At 41.2% G+C, this 22693-nt stretch overlaps 1 protein-coding gene across 2 annotated transcripts in view; it reads right to left on the bottom strand.

Annotated features, from left to right (window-relative positions):
* Window positions 1–22693, bottom strand: part of SCFD2 (sec1 family domain containing 2) — a 239305-nt gene that overhangs the window by 39858 nt on the left and 176754 nt on the right. For both annotated transcript variants that reach the window (XM_074903832.1, XM_074903831.1), the window contains exons 6-8: window positions 11474–11619; window positions 8037–8171; window positions 3371–3490 (exon numbers count right to left, since the gene is read on the bottom strand). In XM_074903832.1, coding sequence (XP_074759933.1) covers window positions 3371–3490; window positions 8037–8171; window positions 11474–11619 — 401 coding nt within the window. The remainder of the gene's footprint in view (window positions 1–3370; window positions 3491–8036; window positions 8172–11473; window positions 11620–22693) is intronic.

The raw sequence follows: 22693 nt of genomic DNA on the forward strand, positions 1-22693 counted from the left end.
TAGATGCATGTATCTGTTTTTCTTAAGTGAAAATTAGTACGCAGGTGTCTACAGTGAAGGCTCTTCTGCAGGGTAAAGCTGTCATCAAGGAGCGAGGGCATATGCTCTTGCTGAGTGGAGCTAACTCAGGGTCAAAGTTGTAGTACACTGCTCTGACAAAGCCCTCCAGTAGTGTTTGTAGGGTCAGCACTGCAGGCAGGGACATAGGGGCAGATTTATCTTACTAACCCACTTGAACATGAATTTGCTTCCCCAGTGCAAATCCAAGGAGAGGAAGCACAAGCATCAACAACGGAGTATGTCTGTGTGTTCATTTCCTGCAGTAGCTACTACTTGTGCTCTTCATCGCACGGCCTAAATGCACGGTACTGCTGCATTTCAACTTTTTTTGTTGTTCTTTCTTTCATCTTTTCACTTCAAATAATGAAAGGAATCTGGAGTTAAGTTACTACAGATCCCTTCTGTAGTGATGATAGTCTCTTTGTCACTTCTCCCCTTCCATTGTCCTCCCACACAATTTGTGGCAAACTGACACTGATTATCTCTTCTCCTTCCTATGGATAAAAAACTGTAATTTGCAGATGCCAGAGGCTGACACTGTCTTACTTATGTTACATGAGAATCAGACTATAGCACAGTATGTGCTCATCTTGTTATCACACAGTTGAATTCTGAAAAACATGAGGGGACATATGACTGAAATTTTTTGGACATACAAGCCAAGCATCAACAATAGCCACTGCCAGATGAAAGCAATTTCTTCTTGCAGTCCTACTACTGAACCCTGAGGGGATTTGGGCAACTAATAGCAAGCCCAGAGAGAAAAATGAGAGCTGCAACTTTAACATCTGAGAAAGGATGTAGCGAAATATGGGACTTCCCTCCTTTCCCCCCAGTATCTCTGAGGGCTCATTGAGGGGGATAAATGTCTATTTGTTCCAGCATTTTTACAGAGAAGGGGGAAAATTGCCCAGAAAAGTGATGTCCATCTCAGACAGATCTCTTCAGGACAGTGTATCTCTTTTGCAGACCTTCTTCTTGTTCAGTACAGGGCGCCTGTCTTTGATGCTTCACCTGAAGAGCTACCCTTCCTGGTGGCAGCCGAGGTGGAGGAGCCAGGTGGATGGAGCTCCCATCCCAACCCACTGAACTGTGATGGGCAGTTCCCCCTCAGCAGAGGGCAGGGAAGGATGCAGCTAACATCTGATGGTGCATCTGGAGGGTTTTGTCTATCTGCATGCCTCAGCCACAACCACACAGATGACTGTGCATGTTGGGATGGTGAAACATCCACTCATGCTCTTTCCCCCTTTTTTAACTCTTCTGATTAAAGTGGAAAAAAAAAAGGTAATTTCTTCCTTTGGAAATAGGATACTTCTCACTAGGTTAGGGGATCTATTCACCACCATCCAAACCCTGCATAGGAAACCCTGTATTCCTTTATGTTCCTCCATGAGAAATAAAATTGTCAGTCATATTCAGATGCAGAGCAGTTCTGTGGATGGAAACTCATGTCTCCTACTCCATATTTAAATGTCATTTACCTCAACTCCAAACAACTGCTGAAGTAATCAGTGCGTCCTGTCAGTTTTTGTGTAACTTTCAATTCTTTTTTTTTGCACCCACACATCTCTCAATTTCTCCAAGAAATAGTAAGTATAAATGTCAGTGCTTTGTTTGAGTGGAAGGGACTTGGGAGGCCAGTGTTCCCCTGGTGCCTGAACCTGATTGCCTGAACACCACAAAAAAGCTCTGTTAAATGCTGGTTCGAGTTAGACAAATGCCTGGCTTTTTGAAAAGAGAATAATCCCAAACAGGTGGCACATATTCACAGCTATAGTGCAGAAATCCAGGTAAATCCAACAAACTCATAAACTTTTTTTATATGAGAGACTTGCACAACTGCTTCTTTTCTTCTTTCTCTTCCTCCTCCCGCCTTTCCCCCCCAAGTCCTTTCACCTCTAACACAGCACATTTGGACAAAGGGCAAGACACAGTAAAAGCTTAAAATTCTTTAGGAATCTGCCTCAGAGGGTGACCTGCTGCCAGGGTTAAGCCAAAGCAAAGCAACACCAGATCCCATGTCACCACTGTCAAACCTCAAGTCCTTCTAGAAAGCCAGTCAAAATTCTCCTTGCATAGTTCTCAACCAACTCACGTGTTAACCCTGCTTGTCTTTCAGGGTGTACTAATACATTACAGGTGTGGATTAACAAGTCCATCAATGTGTCACAACTCAAGCCCCCTTCAAGATGGGAATGAATTTTATTTGCTGTTTTGAGGAGATTAGCACTAGGCTAACTGGGGAGAAACGTGTTATCAGGTCAAAAAAACATTGCTAAAAGTGGCACTCCATCTTACAAAATACTGCTTGAGACTGCCTTGCAAAGACAACTAAAACGTGGAAAACACATGTCAAACCCAGAGGCTGCTCAGCCTTTGGTTGGCTCCATTTTGCTAACAATTTCTCACTAATCAAAACTGCATTCCATAGGAATTGAAAACAAGATGTTTACAAGCCACCCTGGAAACTAGACTTAAGTTTATGATGCAGCTGGTTACACAGTACTTCTCTGCAGTTTTCAGATTACCCTGCATATCTGCACTACTCAGCAGATACCTGATTGCTTTTGTGCATGCTCCTCCACAGTTAACAATAATTTTTAACATCTCATACGCCATCACAGCCCATCCGTCCTCCTCCTCTCTCCCCACTCCATTCAGATGACAGTTGCTGTAGTGAAGTTCTGCTGCCAAAGGCAAAGACCACCTGCATGGATGCTACTGAAGCTTCACTGTGGGAGCCATCCTCCTTCCAGGAGTCTAACAGCACATCCAAGGGCTGCAGAGACTTGGGGCTTTCTCTACACCACCTGCTTCAGGCTACTTAAGGTATCTAGTGGTCAGGTATCTATCAGAGATAGCTGGCCTGGACCAGAAACAAGTACAGCTGTATCCAGGCTAATTTATCTTGCTCCTCAGCAATGCCAATTGACCTGTCTGTAGGATCACCACTGATATGTCACTAGATGGTACCCAGACCCTTGGCAGGCTCCTTCTAAGCACCCCTGCAGCAGGGAGCCTGTAGCCTCTTAGACAGCAAGTGCTTCTATTTATAAAGAATACCAAGAAATTAACCTTTTGAGATATGATGAAAGCTCCTTCAGAATAAGGTCAGTCTGTTCTGAACTCTCCAACTTGAGTTTGAAATTTATTGCTGACTAACATGTAATAAACAAACCCTTGGTGCCCGAACACTTGTTGCCTACAGATGTTTCACAGCAAAATCCTAAGACCTTTCCTGTCCATGTGGCTCTGGCTTCATGTAGATTTGGTAAGAGTTCTATAGGGAACATTATCTGACATTTACCTGGGTACCAGGTTTGCGTGTTGCTACCAGATCCTTCACCATTTTGACCTCCGAGATTGTCACTCCACCAACCATAAAGATGATCAGAAGAGGATGATCACCAGGGTGAGGGCGATTCACCTGTAAAATTAAGGAAAGCGTCATTTGTAGTTGCCAACTCCAACTCCAAACCTATGGACTAGCAGTGATCAGCTCCCTGAAATTTTGGAAGAAGACTAATGAGGAAGCTCAGAAAGAAATATTCTTGGAGTGGTTTCTGTAGCAGCTGAGAGGGAAATCACTGGGGATAATGCCCAGTTAAAACTAATGAACTGTTTCCTGGGAAACTGAGTCTTCATGGCTTCCACTGAAACCTGGAGGACTTTCTCTTGAGGTCTGAGGGCATCTCTCTGTATTCCTTCTTCATTTCTTTCCTCCCTTTCTCAGAGTGGGAAGAGAGTACTTGGGTGGATGCACAGTCTGGATACACGTACACATGAGGCTTTAAGGAATGAGGGGTAAATTACTACCCAGTAGAAGCAAGGAGTCCAGCCTAAACATGCTAGAATCCCTGCCTAAAGTCAGCAATGGAAAGAATTGTAAGTAATGTGTTCTCACCAGTCCAACGAATAATCCTTTACAATTCATCCAATGAAAATAAATTAGGTTCATATAGTTTCTAGCTTGTTTCACTTCAGAGTTTTTAATACCTCTACGACTGGGTTGTAACCAATATAGAGAAACTTTAGCTGAAACAAAATTCTTGTTTCATTTTTCCCCAATTATAATTAAAATGGTACAAATATTCCACTTCAGTTAAGACTTTATAAAACATCATTTTAATTTTAAACTTGAAGGTGATGCTTTACATGTTTCCTCTTAACCACTTCTAGAAGTCTGATTACTTTGCTGTTTCCTAGCAAGCTGTTTCTTTCTTGATAAAACACACTCCCCTGACAACGCCTTGCTCCAGTCTTTGGGAGTGATGTCAGTGGAGCCCGTGTAATTGCTCTTGTCACACCACCTTTGAGTATGAAACACTCCAAATGTTTGGTTCTGAAAAGTGACAGTGAGAACAGTTTAATTTGCTCCTTTTTAGACTCTCCGCCCCCTCTCCTTCCACAAGCGTAGGTTTTTGACAGCATTCACCTGACAGAATGAAAGTGGTCATCAACCCATGTTTGGGTGGAGTGCAGTTCCTTTGCTTTCGCCACCACAGCATCTATCTTTGATCCCTGTGGCTCCAGCTCCTGAGGGTACAGCCCTTCTCTTCATTGTTGTAGCTGCCCTATATTTAGTCTTTTGGCAGTTTTTCATCCTGCAGCTCTGACAGGTTTTCTGACTGGCAACCTTCAGAGGAGACTCTTCCCTTTGAGGCAAGCATGGGGGGGGATGGTATGCTCTTTCTCCAGGCTAGCTGGTGTTTGATTACACAGGGATCCCTGTTCAATGCTGCTCCCCAGGCAGGGAGCTCTTCAGTTTTTGAAGTCAGTACAAAAAGCCTGAGATAGATGTATTAGTGAGCTGTATATCTGGGTACTGGGTGTTTATTCTCTGAATCACCTCCACTTTGCCACTGAGCTGATGGCACATATAGCATATATACTGCAATTCAGCAGGGTGTCCTGTAATTCTGGTGTGATACTGAGAAATTTTCCATTTGCACCAACAGACCAACTAAATGGATACACCAGAGCTTACAAAGACTCTTAATGCACTTTCCCACATCAGGCTACTCGCTTCTTACTATCTGCATAAAACATAGTATCAACCTCAAATGAAAATTAGTTCATTGCTATTACAAAACCATGAAAAGTTTAAGTAAGACCTAAATATTTACTTAAAAAGCAGGTCAGATAGAGCCATTACTTGCTAAAATATTAGAGGATTTCATGCCATAATTGCTGCAAGCAGTGACACAAGGTTAAAGAAGTAACTGCTCGCAAAGATGAAGCTAAAAGTTGATAAAACAGCTATGGCACTTCAAGGTAATACAGGAATTACTGTTTTATTACTTTTCATGGATTTTTGCTTTTCTTCACCTTGTTGCCAGAGCACACAGCTCCATTCCGTCTCATGAAGCTTCTGAATGACCCAAGAAAAATGGAAAGAGCTTGGATTCAGAAGCTTGCTATTGAATAAAGCCCCCCTTTCCTAATACCTTTCCTAGTGACAACAAACTCATCATAAACATGCATCCATAACATTGGACACACTGAAAGGACACCCAATATAAAAGCATTAATCAGAAAACACAAGCTTTTATGGCAATGCTAAAGTGAAAATGTCTTGACATATCATTTCCTTCAGTCAAAATAAATCTGGATTCAAACACATGGTGCCTATATAAAACTTATTATTTTTCAGAAGACTAAAGTTCAAACCACAAATTCCAGAAATGCACACTAAAAATACTATTAGTCATGCAAACTCTAAATTAAATTAAAATTGCAATGAAAAGGGTCTTGGAACTGTAATTTTGTTATGCTATGCACAAGTGTTTTGAAGGAGGACAATACTTTGGGTACGAAATATTTGGCTGTGTTAAGAATGCAAGTTTCTGCCAAGATTTTTTTGTTTGATAATACAATCACCCAAGGCTCTCTCTTTTGAAAGAACTGGCTGTGTGTAGCTAAACACAGCTCATTTCTGTGATACAGAAGAAGAACTGAAATGGACTGCAACAAAAGCAACTTACCTTCTGGGATCCTTCTAAAGTTTGGTTGTTTTGGGACCTCTATTCTGAGGCCTTTGAATTGCATTTACTGTGAAATCTGAATTTTGCAAAAATCCTCAAGTGAAATTCAGTTCAAAATGCCGTGCATTAAAAAAATTGGGTCAGTTATCTCAGACAACTAGAAAGACTAACCAAGAAAAAAGAAACCCCATTACATCAAGTGAAGGAGCCTGAAGGAAGAAGGAGGAAAGGTTCCCTGAGCTAGCAGAGCATCCCAGATGGACATCAGCCTTCTCTCCAGCTCCGAGCCCATGACTACTGCATTTCCTCAGGATGCTGATGGTTAGAGGGCTCTTTGCTGGTGCATATGTCTATGTGAAGGAGAGGAAGAGGAGGAGATGGGAAAGTGGGTTGACAGCAGTCAATAAAACTCTAAAACTGAAGCAGAAAGGGGTCAGAGGACAGTTTTTTTCTCATGGCAGATCACAAAACACAGCCTTTTCCTCTGAGAAAGTTAGAGAAACAACTTCTACTGCTCCATGAAGGCTATCTCTGCCAACCAGGACACCAGCACCAATGAATCTGGTATTTGTGACCAACCATAAACCAATGAATTTAGCTTTATACCTGGAAAAAGGAAAACACATCGATCACCAGAAACTAGACTGTCATGCAAGGCACTTGGTATCAGTGATATCAAGCTTAGATCATCATAAACCATGAGTGTTCTAGAGCAGCAGTCAAAAGAGGAATCCTTGTGGCAGGGAGGTCTTTTCTTTTCACTTCCCTAAGCTTCAAAGCAAACACATCCACTAGAGAAACAACTTCTGGATGGCAGATATCTTTAAAAGTCTGTCCTGTATGAACATGTCTGAGTCCATCACTTACCAAAGCATGTTTATGTGAGTTGGCATTTATATTCAGGCATTGAGGAAGAAATAAAAATATAAGGAAGTTCATGAAATAATTACAGTGCTCACAGTGCAGTAAGTGGAGAAGATCCTCTCGTGTGAGAAATACAGGCTGGTCAGAATCTCATTCATGTAAGCAAGCACTTACCAACAAGCCAGGCAACAAGCTAAATGAGCAAGCATGGACACATATGCGAGGTATATGATGATGCCTATGAAATATTCATCCTACATAAGTTTCACTTGCTCATCTGTTATATATTCCTTAGAGTAAGATATTTTCTTACTAGTAGAGATGCCAGTGCTTACAGCTACATATTGCCATAATATACTTCATACTCTTAAAGAATACTCTTCAAAGGAGAACTCAGGGTACGCAGTGAGACAGAGCTAAATGTACAGCATGCTAGCTACTCCACACTTCATCTCTTTAGCCATTTAATGAACTCTTAGCATAGGCGAATTCGTAGAGTAAGCTCTTGTAGAAAGACTGTCTTAAAACATGCTAAGAACATTCACAAGGCAATTTCTAATAGACTTCCTTCATCCCCACTGCAAGTTGAACCTTATCAAATTATAGAAAAGTCACTGAATATGGAGCTCCTCTGCCAACCTTCCTCCCCTGTGAGACCTGACTGTTCATATGTAGTTCTCTCCTGTCTCAAGGCTGCTCAGTGTCCTTAAAATCCTTTGATGAGGTGCCTTGCGGAATGCCTTTTAGAAATCCAGGTAGGTTATATGAATTGGCACTCACTTATCAATTTGCTTGTTATGTGTCTCTGAAGAGCTCTGAAAGCTATGTGAGGTAAGAATTCCCTTTAGCAAAGCCATATTACCTCTTCCCAAACATATCATCCTCATTTAGGTGTTCAGTCTGCTCCATTCCTCTTGTTTTGTTCAGCAGGCGCTACCCATCTGTACTCTACCTGCAATGTCGTGCCTCAAGATATACCCAGCCCCTCTGCAAGGATTTAACTCTCCTAACCACTCCTTAAGTTGTGCTGAACAGTATCAACCCAAACACATAAAATCAACTACTGCCATATGATGTTATGTCCTCAGGAAAATCTTACAGATGAGCTCAGGAAGCCTGGTTTACCTTCATGAACATGCTGAATCCAGTTTTAAGGAGATCGGTGAGGCCCGATGACATGTACTCAATATCAACAGGATCAGGTCGATCAGGATTACAGATCTCTTCCACCACCTGTTTCAGCAGCGGTTTGTAAGAGGCCTGCACAAGAAGAACAACGCACTGTGAGTAAAGCTGTTTAGACCTGGGGCAACTGCTCTTCTAAATGTTTCATTTCCAGATTTATTTAAAGGTAATAAAAATAATTATCCTAGACAGGAAACCATTCAGAGAGTTAAAAAATTATTGAAGGATCAGTGGTCTTTGTGACCTTGACTGCAAATGTGCACCAGCACAGCATCAAACTGAAAAGACAGGAACACAGCCACACATTTACTCCACCCCATGTGTATTGTATGAGTAAAGGGAGACACTCTACATAATACTTCCACCTGTGAAAAAGCTTGAGAAAAATGGGCCAAACAACCCCACAACCCCATGTCAGAGCTTCGGAGAAGTTAGGGACCAGGAAAAGTGGAACATGTAAAGGTACAAACGCGCAGTATCCTGGAAGATAGACTTCCAAAGGATCCACCCTTCGTTCTCTTCAGGGTCCACAAACCTGGGCTGAATATGAATTAGTAGTCTAGAAATTTCCATATTCCTTTACCAAGGTTTAAACCACTCTGCCATCCTGAAAAAGTTTCTAAGATTAAAAACTTTAGGGACTTGTGGAAAGATGTTCTTTAAAGAAAATTTGACCTTACTTGGTTTACAGATGGAGGGTTTTTTGCTGCTTTCAGATTTGTCCAAACTGCAATGGAACCACAATTGTTTCAGGAAGCGCAGCAGTCTTAGAAAATTAGCAGCTTTCAAATGAGTACATTTGTTTTCCCTTGGGGCTAGCCCAGGTATACATCATCCCCTAGATTTCTTAAGAGAATTGAGTATAACATCATTTGTTTTGTAAAGATGATATCTGCAAGAGACATCATGCAAGATAAATGTAAAAATGGATGGAAAATAAAAAGCAAGCTGCTTGACTTAAAACTAAAATTTTCTGGAGTAATGAAAGAAATGTTTTTCGTCCCACACTTTACAGCGAGAAACAAAACTTACAGTTTTTGAATACAATCCTGTCAATGAAGATTTATACAACTCATCTAGTTCTTCTCATAACACGTGCACTGTTTTTAATTGAGCCAACAAAGCAAATTACAACAGACATGAGCTGCAGGATCTTTTAGAAGAGCATGCCAAGATCTGTGTCAAATCTAGTCACGCTATAAACAAGCATTTGAAAATACACATGCAGACATTAAGTCCTATGTATAAAATCTGTTTAATATCTTCATAGATGAGGAACAGAAAGACATTAGGAATGTAATATTTTTGGAGTATAGATTAAATCACAGTTAAACAGAGAGGATTACTGCATGAAATTAAAGGAAAAATATTATCTGACTTCAGACAAAACTATATACTCAGAAGACGTTAAAAATGTGCAATGATTTTGCATGTCTAAATCTTCAGCACCAAAATTCAGTGCTCTTCAAAATGATCCAGTTCAGCTACACAGACACTAAAAGGCAGATACTATGATCAACTTACCTTTTTTTAGCTATGATAGTTTCAAATATTTTAAAAATCTTTTATGACCTGAAAATAATCTAATACATTTCTAGGGAGTTTTTATTTTATTTTTTATACAAACCCCAATAGCTGCATTGATTTTTAACCCATATAATGAAACCTTTATCAACTTTAAATTTTGGTGGGGCACAAATTATGTTTAAAACAGTTGTTAAAAACCTTGATGGCTATGGGGCATACCTCAGACAAGATTATAGGGAGAAAAGGAGAGAGAAAAAGAGAAAGAAAGGGAATGAGAAAAGGAGAGGGAAGGATGGAAGGAGGGAGGGAGGAATGGAGGAAGAAAAGGAGGGAGGGAGACATATACTTCAGATTAGTTAAAATATCAGGCAAAATAAATACTCTCCTCTTGCATGGTCGCTACACAAACTGGTTTGATAACCTGATAAAAATGTTCATCATTTTATGTAAGACATATAAATGTCAGTGCTATAAAATGTCCTGCTAAAAGGCTATCCAATTCCCACTTACTTATCTATAGAAAACTTTGTTGAGTTTTAACAAGAAACGGAGGCTTCCCAGCTCCTGACAGATAAAGTGGAAAAGCAGCTATAGGCTAAACCCATTCCCATAGCACTAAGCTGGGCTGGGAATATGTATGGACAGAGGAAGACCTAAACTGATCGCACACAACCCATGCATTAACACCTGCCAGTCAAAAGAGGGGTCCATTTGCAGAGATGTGTATGTATGATGGAAAAAACTGTACTGCCTGCTTATTTCTGCTACTCTAAATCTCCTAAACGGCCCTCAGCAGAAGGTTGGTCCTATTCAAGTAATTAAATCCATCACATAGCCAGATCAGGGGGCTGCAAGGCGTTCGTACATCCCTTGCCATGTTCCAGTCCTTAGCCCTAAGTAAACAACCTGAGTTACATACAGAGAACATAGTGATGCTAATCACACTTCCAGGAAACTTTCAGAGTGTATTTTCTTATCATTTGACTGCTCCCCCACTGAATTGCACTAAATGTTTAACAATTTTCCCCATTTCAGACACCAGACTGGTCCTAATAGCTAGGAGACTCCATTAACAGGTTTTCTCCACCTTAGTTTTCCAGTGAAATTTTGCAACATTCCCAATTTCTGTTCTTACAAAGCAATGATTAATTTGAACTACATCCCTTTGCTTGTCTACAGCATACTTATGAGTTTAGAATGATTTTTTTCTGGGTGAAGGCTAGAATCAAGTTTTACAGTCTCTCTCTAAATCACTGTGTGCACTTTTCATTGTAAAACTCTATTTTTAACTGAAAAAATTAAAGCACTTCAGGGGAGACAGAGAGAGAAAAAAACACTGTATATTAGTCCTGAAGATCTATATCATATCCTGATGGCCTATATCATAGTTCATGTGTTCATATTTTAGAAACAAAAGCTGCATTTTTCACCTATTTACAAACAGGACTGCCTCTCCCACTTGTAGGGATGGGTGAGAAAATACACAGGAATATAGCAGCTGTATGGATGCAGGCATCCTGCTTTGCTAGGCCATGAGAGGTTGTAGTCCAGAACTGTCTCGACCTACCCCTGCCTTTCACAGGTATTTATGTCACATCACAGTGCTGCAGAGCAAAACCCGAATTTATTCCTCAATCAATTCTTTGTTGACATGGACATGGATATGCCTGACTTTGGATGAAGGACTTGAGGAAGTTCTCGATGATTAGGTCAATTATAAAATCTGTACTTAAAATATCTTCCGCATGGGCAGAACACATACAGGATTAGCACAACCACAAAATTAGTGCTGTAACTTTGACAGCATGGTAGAGAAATAGCATACACAGGGGAAAGAAATATTCACTTGCCTGGTGGGTGTTGCTGCCTGGATTATGTATGGAATTAAACTGTTTCATGTGCATTCGAGCTCTTGCAATGTCCCTGAGGGACCGAAAGATACTGTCCACTGCATCTGTGGCTTTCTGAGATGTCAGGTTCAGTGGCGAATCACAGCCTAAAGAAATAAAGAAACATGGAACTGAGTGAGTGAAAAACTTTCAAGTGTTTTGATAGTAAGCAGTACAAAAAGGAGAACTGGGATGAAATTTTACATTTTAAAGTTTTATCATGTTACATTCTAGAAACTCAGGGGCTTGTTAGACGGCATGTCCTCAGCATGGCACAAGCCTCTGTAGCTGAGCAGGAAGGCATAAATCCTAGCCAGCAAGCAAAGTGAACAGCACCTCTCTAACCACATTTGTAAACTAATTCATACAGCAATTTCGTTGGCGCAGGGTATGTTTTCCTCTCCGCAGCAAACAGAAGATCCTGTGCTAGCAGGCCCTGAAGAAAAGCCCCATGTGGAAAGAAGCCAGCTGGATTGCTGGTCTCCTTGGGGCAAAACAGCCATGAAGAGGGGGATTACTCCTCAGGCATCATACCTGGGTTCTGGCTGGCAGCCTGCTGACTCCAAATGCATTTCCTACCTTTGCACCAAGAAAAATGGGAAGAATCTGTGCTAAATACAGCAGAAATGATAGCTACACATCGAAAGAGCTGTATTACCATAAAAAAGTCCTTATCCCTCAAAGTGACAGAGTACTACTTTTCATGTATTCTTCCAAAGCACTTCTGCTAAAATACAATGCTTATCTTCTACTGAGGCCAAACTCCATTTACAGGGTCATTGCAAAAGGTTCCTCCATGCGACCAGGCAGTGCCTTGACAAGGAGAAATTCTTAGCCTTGGCTCCATCCTCCTCACCATGGGACCTATATTGTACACAAGCACTGAAAAAAATGCTTTCTCAGCTGACCTGCTGATAAGAATTGGCCAAGTGAGAGATAACTGGGTCACCTGGTATTTGTATGGCCCTGTCAACACAGCTGTACACCTTTAGACATCTCTTCTTGCTCGACTCCTCGTCCCTATAGGGGGAGATCCATCACGAAATAACCCTTCTTGCCACATGCGCGTGCACACACACGCACACACACACACACTCCTGCTTATTGCCAGTGTCTTCTCTGGAGGATGCTGCTGTAGTAGTTTGTGTGTCCATTCCCCAGTCCTGCAATTGGTCCTGAACTGACAAACCTCTATGCCTATGCAGATTCCTGCTGAGAGAATGGGGTGTCCCTGCAGGTCTCAGCACCTGATAGCTTGCATCGTGCTGCACCAACGGAGCCCGGCACTAAAAAGCGACATCTAAACTGTTGTGAAGGCACCTGGATTTTTGGGTGGGAGGACTCTGAACAAACTTTCATCTACAGCTGACAGAGGACAGAATCCATGTGCACTAAAGAAGCAACAAAAAAGGTGCTACCTTCAAAATTTACAGGGAATTTGTAATAGCTCATCTGGATCACCTTTCACATCTTTGCATTTTGTACAGCACAATATATATATATAATATATACACAAACACACACACTTATAGAGGTCTGAAACTATTCCTACAAGATGGTGATTAGACACTGAGCTTTCATTTGTCTGAATATTATTTGTTGAAAGGCTCCAAGTTGGAACCCCAGCAGAACAGATAAAGTGACTACTTCTGCAGGGCTAGCTACATCAAACCATGCTGCTGAGGATTTGTGCCATTATAACCCACAAAGCAACAAAGTAAACATGAACTGGGCCTCAGTGACTCCCATGTTGTAATTCTAAGGCATATATTTTTGGATAGGGCTCTTGAAATGAATAATATTTGTTTTTAAATGAGTGCAAAATAACTTACAGAAATATTTTTGTTGTTATGTATGTGCAAGATCTGCATGCTCTGATACTCAGTTGACCAATCTTAGTTTTTCATTTGGCTGAGGAGCCTGTGTGCTGTCAGTAAAAGCCCTGAACACAAGCTCCACTCTGCAGCTCATTATCCCACTCCACTAGCATTCGTGAAATCAGAGAGATGGCTCCTGCGAGTGATCTTGTGCCGGTTTATGTGCAAGGGAATGGTGTCCAACAGCTGAAAAAAGTGAAACTGAACACCACCCGGAGAGATGAGGTCGATAAACACTCTGACATAACAAAACCTGGTTTATATTTATCACTAGCACAGGCTAAATATTCATCAATCTTGTATTGTCAGTGTGCTTTTACCCTGTCTGTGGGAAAACAGGAATGAGAAAATGGGCAGTCCCTGTTAGCTTCCAACTCAGAGGCTGTGCATATTTAATAGTTAACATTTATAAAGCATTTTGCATATGAAAATTAAAATGAAGAGCCATATCTCATTATTGTATTAGTAGATTTTTGTTTTCTCTGAGAGACAAGCTTTCTCTATTTTAGCCACATTAGAGATAAGCATCTCCTAGCTAATGTAAGTAGTGATATTTTCTTTGTCCTCTCTTCAGTCCTTTATCAACAAAAGCCATGCTTTTGGCCAAGCCACCTCTGCAATGTTTCCTTTTGCTAGCAAATGCAAGTCCCTCCTGTTGAACAAGTTCAGGCAAAGTAAAAAACACATCAGGCTTGCTTTGCTTTGGACACTCTTATTTTTTTCTTAATTGTTTATTTTCTTGGACCATTTTGAAGCCTTTTCTTTTGGCCCTACAGTTACTTTTGTCATGAAAAGAAATGATTGTTTCCTTCTCCTGTTGGCATCACTACTCTTTTTATTTTAACAAGAGGATTTTGACCAAGAAGTTTCAAACCAGCTTGTCACTTCCCACTTCTGGAACTGCAGGGCACTTTCTTTCCAGCGGACATGGTCTGGCTTTGTGGCTGGAAGCAAGATGCTCCTCACCTTGCCTGGCCCAGTACATCCCACTTTGATTTTTGTTACTGGGTCAATCTTCTCTTGAGCAATTTCTCAGTGAAGCGCAGCCTCTGTAACATCACTCACTGCTCAAACCTCATTGCCAGGGAAATGATCTCTAGAGCTCAGGCTTTCCTTTACAGCCTGTGTTAACACACTTGTGGGCTGGAGGAGGCCACGAAATCATTCACCCTCACAATCTGTTTAACAGGCCACATGGCTTCATGACTGTCACCTGAACCAAGACAGGAGCCTTGGCATGTTCAACTGTGCTGCCTGGCAGCCTGAAGCATGTCTCAAGGAGCACTGGACCAGGGGCTCAATGTGCGCTTCCAGTCTCTACACAGAGCAGGGTGCTGGACCCACTTTGGGACTCGGGGCTACTGGAAATGGAAACTCTGGTTTCGCGCCAGTTTAAGGCTGACCAGATGAAGGGAAAAGGGGCGTACTTTCAAAGGTTTCTCTAAAATGTGGCTTCCTTGGGACTTCTGATCAAGAAATATCACATGTCTGGGGAAGTCATGGCTATCTTTTTCCAGCCCGACATCCAGTTCTTAATTTTTAACAGAAAATTAAAAAATATGTTTTCTTTGCAATCCCTTATTGTTGAAATAAATAACAAAATCTCAAGTTCTCTGAAGGTTGCTGCCTACCTGTCACATTGCAGTAGGCTTAAAGAGAGGAGGAGGGTTTCTCTGCAGCCTGGAGAACAACAGAAGCTTGTGCTGTACAAATTGCCATTGGCTGCTACAAATCACCTCCCGTTCACACCTTCTCATTGAATGGGGCTGTGTGGCATATGGAGAGCAGAACACAATCTCTATTCTCTGCTCGATTCACGCTACCAAGAAATCTGCTCCTTTTACAACAATGAAGAGGTGGAATACATTAGCTGCTGTACAGCTCATGTGCTAATTAAAACTACTCTTCCTGTTACTGTTTTTTCACGGGAAGTTAAATTGCATTAGGAGAGGGTGCTGAATGAATTCCTTTGAATCCCAAGCCCTATTATATATGGGAAAAGGCATTTAAATGAAATTTGGGGATTTCCTGTCAGACTTTAAGAAGTCCAGTTGTGGAAAAAAGAAAATCACCGTTAAACAGCACAGGATTAAAGATTTTAAAGCACATATCTGAGATCTTGATGATATCCCAAGAAGAACATAACCTAGCTCTGAGGTTAGCGGTGCCCAACCTCACTGATACTGCTTCTGTTCTGCTTCCATTTGCTTGCACTGAATTTGAGGAGAGAGAGAGACCACCAGGAGCTTCATTCAGCATCTAACAGGATGAGCGTACTGGTCCTTATTTTTTACTTACTTTTGAACTTTTTCATCAGAGAGAGCACATGTCCTCTTAAGCTACACAACTGCATAACCATTAGCACCAGAAGTAATTTTCACAAGAAGCTTGAAAAGAGAGAATAGAGATGCTCTTCTCTACCTTCTGGAGTGACCCAGAAACCAAACTGCACCAGTTTTTCTACTGATTTCTGAAGCTGGAAGGAATATACTCTAAGAAATGCACACAGACATCATAAACCCATAAATTATAGAGTAGTATCCGATTGATTATTTCCTCCCTGAATGCAACAAATGAGAATTTCAGACCTGTGTATGAGAAAACTTTTCACTGTCTTTTGTCTCTTCTGGTAGGTGGTCCAGGTGTTATAAACAAACTTGTTCTTTCTCTAAAGCTGTATGTTAATTATTAACACTTTGTGAAGGTCTTTGGTACTTCCAAGACATCACTGAAAGGATACGATTCTTACAAAGTTAAAAATTTAGGAACTCTGAAAGTTCACCAGTTTACTCTTTTTACTGGTATTAACTTAGGCTCTCTCTATAGCCCATTTACAGAAATAAACCAGTGTAAACCCTGCAAACCCTGGAATGGACCTGGCAGAGTAGCCAAGCCATTTTAGAAGCATGCACTGAAGCATGGGCTAAACCAGAAAACTAGTACTTCAAAAAAGAGAAAATCCAGCATCAGGATTGCATTATGCAAGCTATTTTCTAGATATGCAGAGTTAATTTGATTGTCAGTGAAAGACTGAGGCAGAGATATAGTGTGTCTTGAGGGTCAGAGCTCAAAACACAGCACTGTGATATTAAACTAATGAAAATCTTCTATTTTTATACTTCAGATGATAGCATAGCAATGGGGGGTCTTCTTTTTCTAGCAGATGAATCTAAAAGCATCCATATGTATACCCACAGCCATATGTTTGATAATAGTTTTGAAATATTCATGCATTAAGATTGTTATGAAAAAGTAGGTATGAATGCATACAGTTACACAGACCACGGCTGTTTGCTGCAAGGGAAAAAAAAGTGTAAAAACCAAAACTAGGATGACATTTGTGTGATTGTCCTCTCACCTTTTTTCCTGATAGATTCTGCCATATATTTGAATCTTTATTCTTAAACCTGATTTGTATGAAATTGTGGGCTCTGCTGCATCTAAAAGGGAAGCTGGTGAGTGCAACACTGTGGGACCAGGAAAGACAGGCCAGAATACAAAACATCTGCCACTTCTCAACAGCAATGTCAGCAGAAGGTGACAAATCAGAATTTATCCATTTTCGTTTGGGGCACTACAGAAGAAAGGTGCATTTCCTAGTCCTTGAGAAGAGAGAGTCCAGAGGGAACAGACACAGTGGTGCCCATGACAACTTCCCTGCAGCACATGGCATGTCTCTGCCCCTGGGGATGGAGAGGGTCCTTCCCTGTGCTTGATCAGCCCTCTGCATCCCCAGCCAGAGTGAGCACAGGGCCTGCTGGGGCAGCCACAGTTGTGGGGCTGGTAGCTCCCAGTGAGGAGCAAGAGGGGCAGGAGCTCATCAGTTGGGGAAGGGGCACGTGCAGGGGTGCAGAGACAACCTGTCTCTACCCACAGTCTCAGGATGCTCTTGCCCCATACCCTACCAGTGACCACAGCAGATTTCCAAGCTATGGTCCCAATTCAACCCCTTTTCTCACCCTCCCTCTTCCCTCCCCTCTTCCTGTGGTGGGCCCTTGCCCCAGTCATACCTCAGCCCTTCATTGCATCTGGGAAGCTGAACTCAGCTTGGACCACACTGCTGTGAAACCACTCTATCCCCATGGCCCTCCTTGCAGAGAGGCAAGTGATTTGTGCACTGGAGGCGAAGAGCCTGAAACTCCTCTGAGGTGTTGAAGCAGTTAGCATCACAGCCAGAGCGGGAACTCTGGATTTCCCAGCCCTGGGCTTGATCAGCCCTTCTGCCAGTCCACACAGCACTGAATAACAGACTGCGAATGTTAGCAGGCAGAAAGATAAACAGAGGGAAGGAGGAAAGCAAAGAAGAGCAGCATATGGGAAAAACATTAGAAAAGAGAGGGAAAATGTATGTGATGCTAAAAATCAGAGCAGAATGTTTTTCTCCCTCAATTATTAGCAACATCTGATTTGAACCTATTTGAAACTTGAGGTTTGCAAGGAGGATCGCTGTAGGGCTTCAGCTGAAGTCTGAAACTTCAGAATAAATCAAAGAGATTATCTGAAAAGCCACACAACAGAGAAGGTCAGCTCTGTGTTTCTATAAATGTCATTTACGATCTGATTGGCACATGGAGAATGAAAACACAACGGTGTGCAGGGATGCTCAGGGCCAGTCACAAGCACCAGGCAGTGTAAGTGAAAGTATGGATGTGGTGTCTGTGATGTGAGGAGACACAGTCTGACCCACTGCCAAGGAAACCAAGGGAGCGAGTATTGCAACCAACAAAAGTGTGATTTGTAGTTTATTTTCAACACAATAAACATCTTCCATTTGAGAGAAAAGCCAAGGATGATTTTTTAAAGAGTAACTAAATTTGGAATCCTAAATCTCCACTTCAGCTTTTAAATAAGCCTCCAAACTTTAGCAGTGCTGAACATCCAGGGATCACACATGTGTGTCTCCATGGGCAGTTATTATACAGGGATACATCCTGTGAGCTCTGGAGCTCACCAGGGAGGGATGGCAAGAGTCAGCAGTGTGCTTGGAAAGCTTGTTGGTGGCCTCAAGTCTTTGAACCTCTTCTGGAAATTGCTCTTTGGCATTCAAAAGATGCATAGCCTGTGTGGCTAAGTACTTTGCTGGGTTTCAAGCTTTAAAGCTACACATGTAAAATTCTGGCCACTTACCTATGTGATTAAATATGGATTTAAGACCTACCTTTGGAGAGTCTTTTTTTATTTTATTTTATTTTGGCCTCAATATCTGTCACTTGGACATTTCCATTTTACGGGAATATTTTATTGCCGCTTTCTTGCCAAAATTCAACAGCACAACAAGTAATATCAACTTTTATGAAGCACTGCAAACTCAGTACTGGAGGCTCTCAAGTTACATGAAATTAAACCTGTCAATTCAGTGAACAATTACAGGGAAAACCTACAGAACTTACTAGAATAAATTACATAAATTAATTGCAGGGGGAATTTCAGTTAGGCTCAGATGTGCTTTCTGAAGGAAATGAATGTAACAAATTCATTAGGGAACCATTCCGTCGCTCCCTCAAGTAGTCCATATCTTAATTAAAAAACCACACATGATAATAAAGCTATGGTAAATGCCCTGTAAGTCTAATAAGGCCTCCCAATAATGTTGTTGCAAGAACTTAGTAAGACTCTGGGTTTTACTAAACGATATAGAGCTTTATATATATACCACCCTAGGACCTATACAGTCAAATGTCCTCAGTCTTTTGCCACTTATTCACAGCTAACCTCCTTTTGTCTTCTGACTGGTGGTTGCACTTTGTCAAGGACAGATTTTAGCTCCCATCAAGAGCTTTCTTGTTATTGATGCATCAGCCAACACCTTTCAGTGATGCTATGAAGTTTCACTCTTGGATCTGCTGCCTCTAACCTACTCTGCAAGGTACTCCAAGCAGGACTATGGACATGAAGGACAAATGATATGTGGGGAAGGGGGATGAGGTTTGTGTCCAGCTAGCAGCGGGTGAGGCAGCAAGTACTACCAGTATGGCAATGCCTCCCTGGACTGCGTGCACCAGAACAGGGGACACTTTGCATGTGAGAAGTGGTATGGCTGTCCTCCTTCAGAACAGCCAGCATGGTGGGACGCAGATGGGACCCTGTCACTGGCTTTTCTAACATACCTACTCAGGACCTAAGTGCCCTCTTTCTTCCTCCAAGATCTGTAAGCTGCCATTGCATGAGAGACCACCTGGGTCCAGATAAGCCTTTGTTTAGGCTATGGCCTTGCTTATGCTCAAACAGTGCTGTTAATTGAATGCAAAGAGAAGTGTTCCTAAGCAACTATGTTTAAACCCTTTATAAAGAAACACTCCGAAGGCCTGTTTTGTCTCTGCACTATGAAGCAGCAGAGCAGGGAGGAAGCTCATGTAGAAGTCCACAGGAGTCTAGATGCTCTACCCACTCAGCCTTAGAAGGGAACCTCAGGAAAACATGGCAAGATCTGTAAATGTCCTTTTTTTAATAAAAATTTTCTTCTATATGTTGATTACAAGGAATCATACTTTTAAAACAACAGTAAACTGAAATAGGTCTTTCAGTATTTTTCTTTTATTTTTTTCAGCTTTTTTTTAGCTTAGACAATAGAAAAAAGCAAGATCGATGTTTTTTGCATTCACAGTCCAATTTGATTGTATGTTCCTCATCCTGACAAGTCAAGCTGCAGACATAATTGAAAAATGCTTCCTTCTGAAAACAACTGTTCTACCTAGAATTTTTAAAAATGCATGAAACCATTTCAACTGATGGATCTAAGAATGATGGTAATGTAGAAATGTCCAAGAGACATTTTATTTCCCAGTTTAAGTGCTGAGACAAACTAGAACTCATGGTGTCCTTAAACTGGTGAAGGCAGCTTTACACAATAACATAAATGTATAGAAACTTAAGATCACAATTAAAACTAATAGTTGTAATCTATTTGTCAGCTACCAAAGCAAAACAGTATTTTTAACAGGAAGACAAAAATAATGACATTTTAATGGTATGTAATCTATTAAAAAAGGCCTTTTCACCCTGTATCCTATACAACAGGTGAAAAGCCATCTGAACACTGACAAGGATAACAGGCACTTAGGCTGTATTCAATGGGCTCTACTTAATAACAGATAATAATTGCAATTTTATTTTTCCCCCTTATACTAATTAACAGAATTATGGCACATCCCTTAAGTGCCTTTTGCTTTAAATTCATAGCTATGCTCAGAATAATTTCTTTGTTTCTCTTTAAAAAGTCATAGCTTACCTTCTAAAATTAAAATTAAATGATAAAAGGATTAACTATTAGCCAAAACACTAGAAGGTTGTTTTCCAGGAGAGATAGCATGGAAAAGATAGAAGCTAAATGCCAATCCTGTATTAATCTACACTACTGTGACAGTTTTGATGCTAACAGTGGGTAGAAATACAGTGTAACAAGTTTACAAAGTTCATGGTAGTAAGAAATGGAGCTGTCAGATAAACAAAAATATCACAGATTTCCAGTTCTTGTAATATTTGAAATTTGAGCATGAAAATCTGACAAATGACACACCATTTTTTGATATAATTTATGTACTCTTCAGCTAGCATTGCACTAACCAACTAGAAGACAAATGAAAGAAAGACTAAATGCCACACTCACTGTAATTATGACAGAACAAAAAATGTATAACAATAAGTTCTCTGAAGGGCTAAAGTTAATCTATCACCTTAGAGTTTATAGCTTAACTGCAATTTTAGAAGAAAAAATATATTGTTTGAGCAGCACCATGCTCAGTTCTGAAATCCTGATTACAGAAAGCATTTGGTGTGCTTAACCATATGTGAAGTCTCACTGAAATCCAGCCAGAATACCTTATTTTAGCATCCCAACTCCCCAGGGAAGAGAAATCTTACTACTCTGCTTTTACTACAGGCAAATAATTAATTTAAAAACAAAATATGCAAAATTATTTAAACAAGAATAATGCCCAGCATAAGCGGACATTTCATGGTAACTCCCCCAGTGATTTTTAATTCAAATTTCAATTAAGTGTCTCACAGGGCTGCCTTTTTCAAAACACATTTTTCTGACACTAGCAACGATGTATATATTCACAGTATATGTTAATGACACAGAAGGTGAATATTCCCATTTTGTGGCTAAATTTCAAGCCACAAACTGGTAGATGGATCATCTTGTAAATCACCATCCAGCAGCTTAGGCACAGGCTCAGGTACTATATGCCCACAGGACATCTATGGACTTAGCTGGCTCCATCAGATGCTGCTACCACCTAAAGAAAATACTAACTCCAGGCTCAGTTCAGAGCAGGTTTGCTGAGGGAATGACAAGGATGACTTACTGTGGCCTGCTGGGGACAAGCTGATCAGAAAAGAAAGTGAAGCAGCACATCTCCCTAGGGCTACAGGCGTTAGGAGGGGAAGGAAGGGTTCCCTTTTCTCTATACTATCAAGGACCTGCCAGTGCATTAGAGAGAACAATTTCCTACCTGGCAGATCAGACAAGACTCTCTCTTCCTTCCATCAGTAGTGCAAAGCATTGCAACATGTTCTGCCTCCCCAAGTGTAGCACACAGCTGCCTATGGTGTGTGAAAACATTAATGATGCTGAAAACCAGATAAACGTGGCTCATGATGCTCTGCTGGAGACTGAGGGTTAAACAGGGCAAGGACCATTTTATACTTCTTTTGTTCCTGATGAACATTCCCTGAGAATGAACATTGACACTGGACACTGAGGTGGAATATGGGGATAAAATAGGGTAAGGGCATAACAGCTGTTCTATCCTCCAAGTGAGGATAAATGAAGTATAACAATTTTCAGAGAAAAAGAACATAAATATTTATGGTAAAGGGCTTCATTGCATAACATAAAGAAAAACACATAATATTGAAAGCAACAGTCACAATTCTCCACACTAAAATCAGGAGTTCTACTTTAATGGCAACCTACCACATTGCAAGTTGTAGATGACCAAGGGCAAAAGGCTAGAAAGTGTAATGCTGAAAATTTCTGCATTTACACCATGGCAACTCTTGGCCCTCAATGGAGCTATTTCACCCTGCTGCCGTCAGTGGCATCATGTACATAAATGAAGGGTTACATCTCCCTGGTGCCCTGGTCTCACCAGGGGACATGGCCAGCAAGGGGCTAGCTGAGGCTTCAGGAAAGCTGCTGCAGATTTGCACTCTCCCAGTCTAAGAGGCTTAGCATCCCGTTGGACACCAGGGAGGGAAATGGGGATGAAGCAGTGAACGGGTGGTAAAGAAGCCATGAGTGCATCCCCCAGGCTGGTCACACGTGTGCCACCTAGGCAGTAGGTGTATACAGGGCACA

This window comes from Athene noctua, chromosome 4 (genome assembly GCF_965140245.1).
Source record: "Athene noctua chromosome 4, bAthNoc1.hap1.1, whole genome shotgun sequence".
In the NCBI taxonomy this organism is placed as follows: Eukaryota; Metazoa; Chordata; class Aves; order Strigiformes; family Strigidae; genus Athene; species Athene noctua.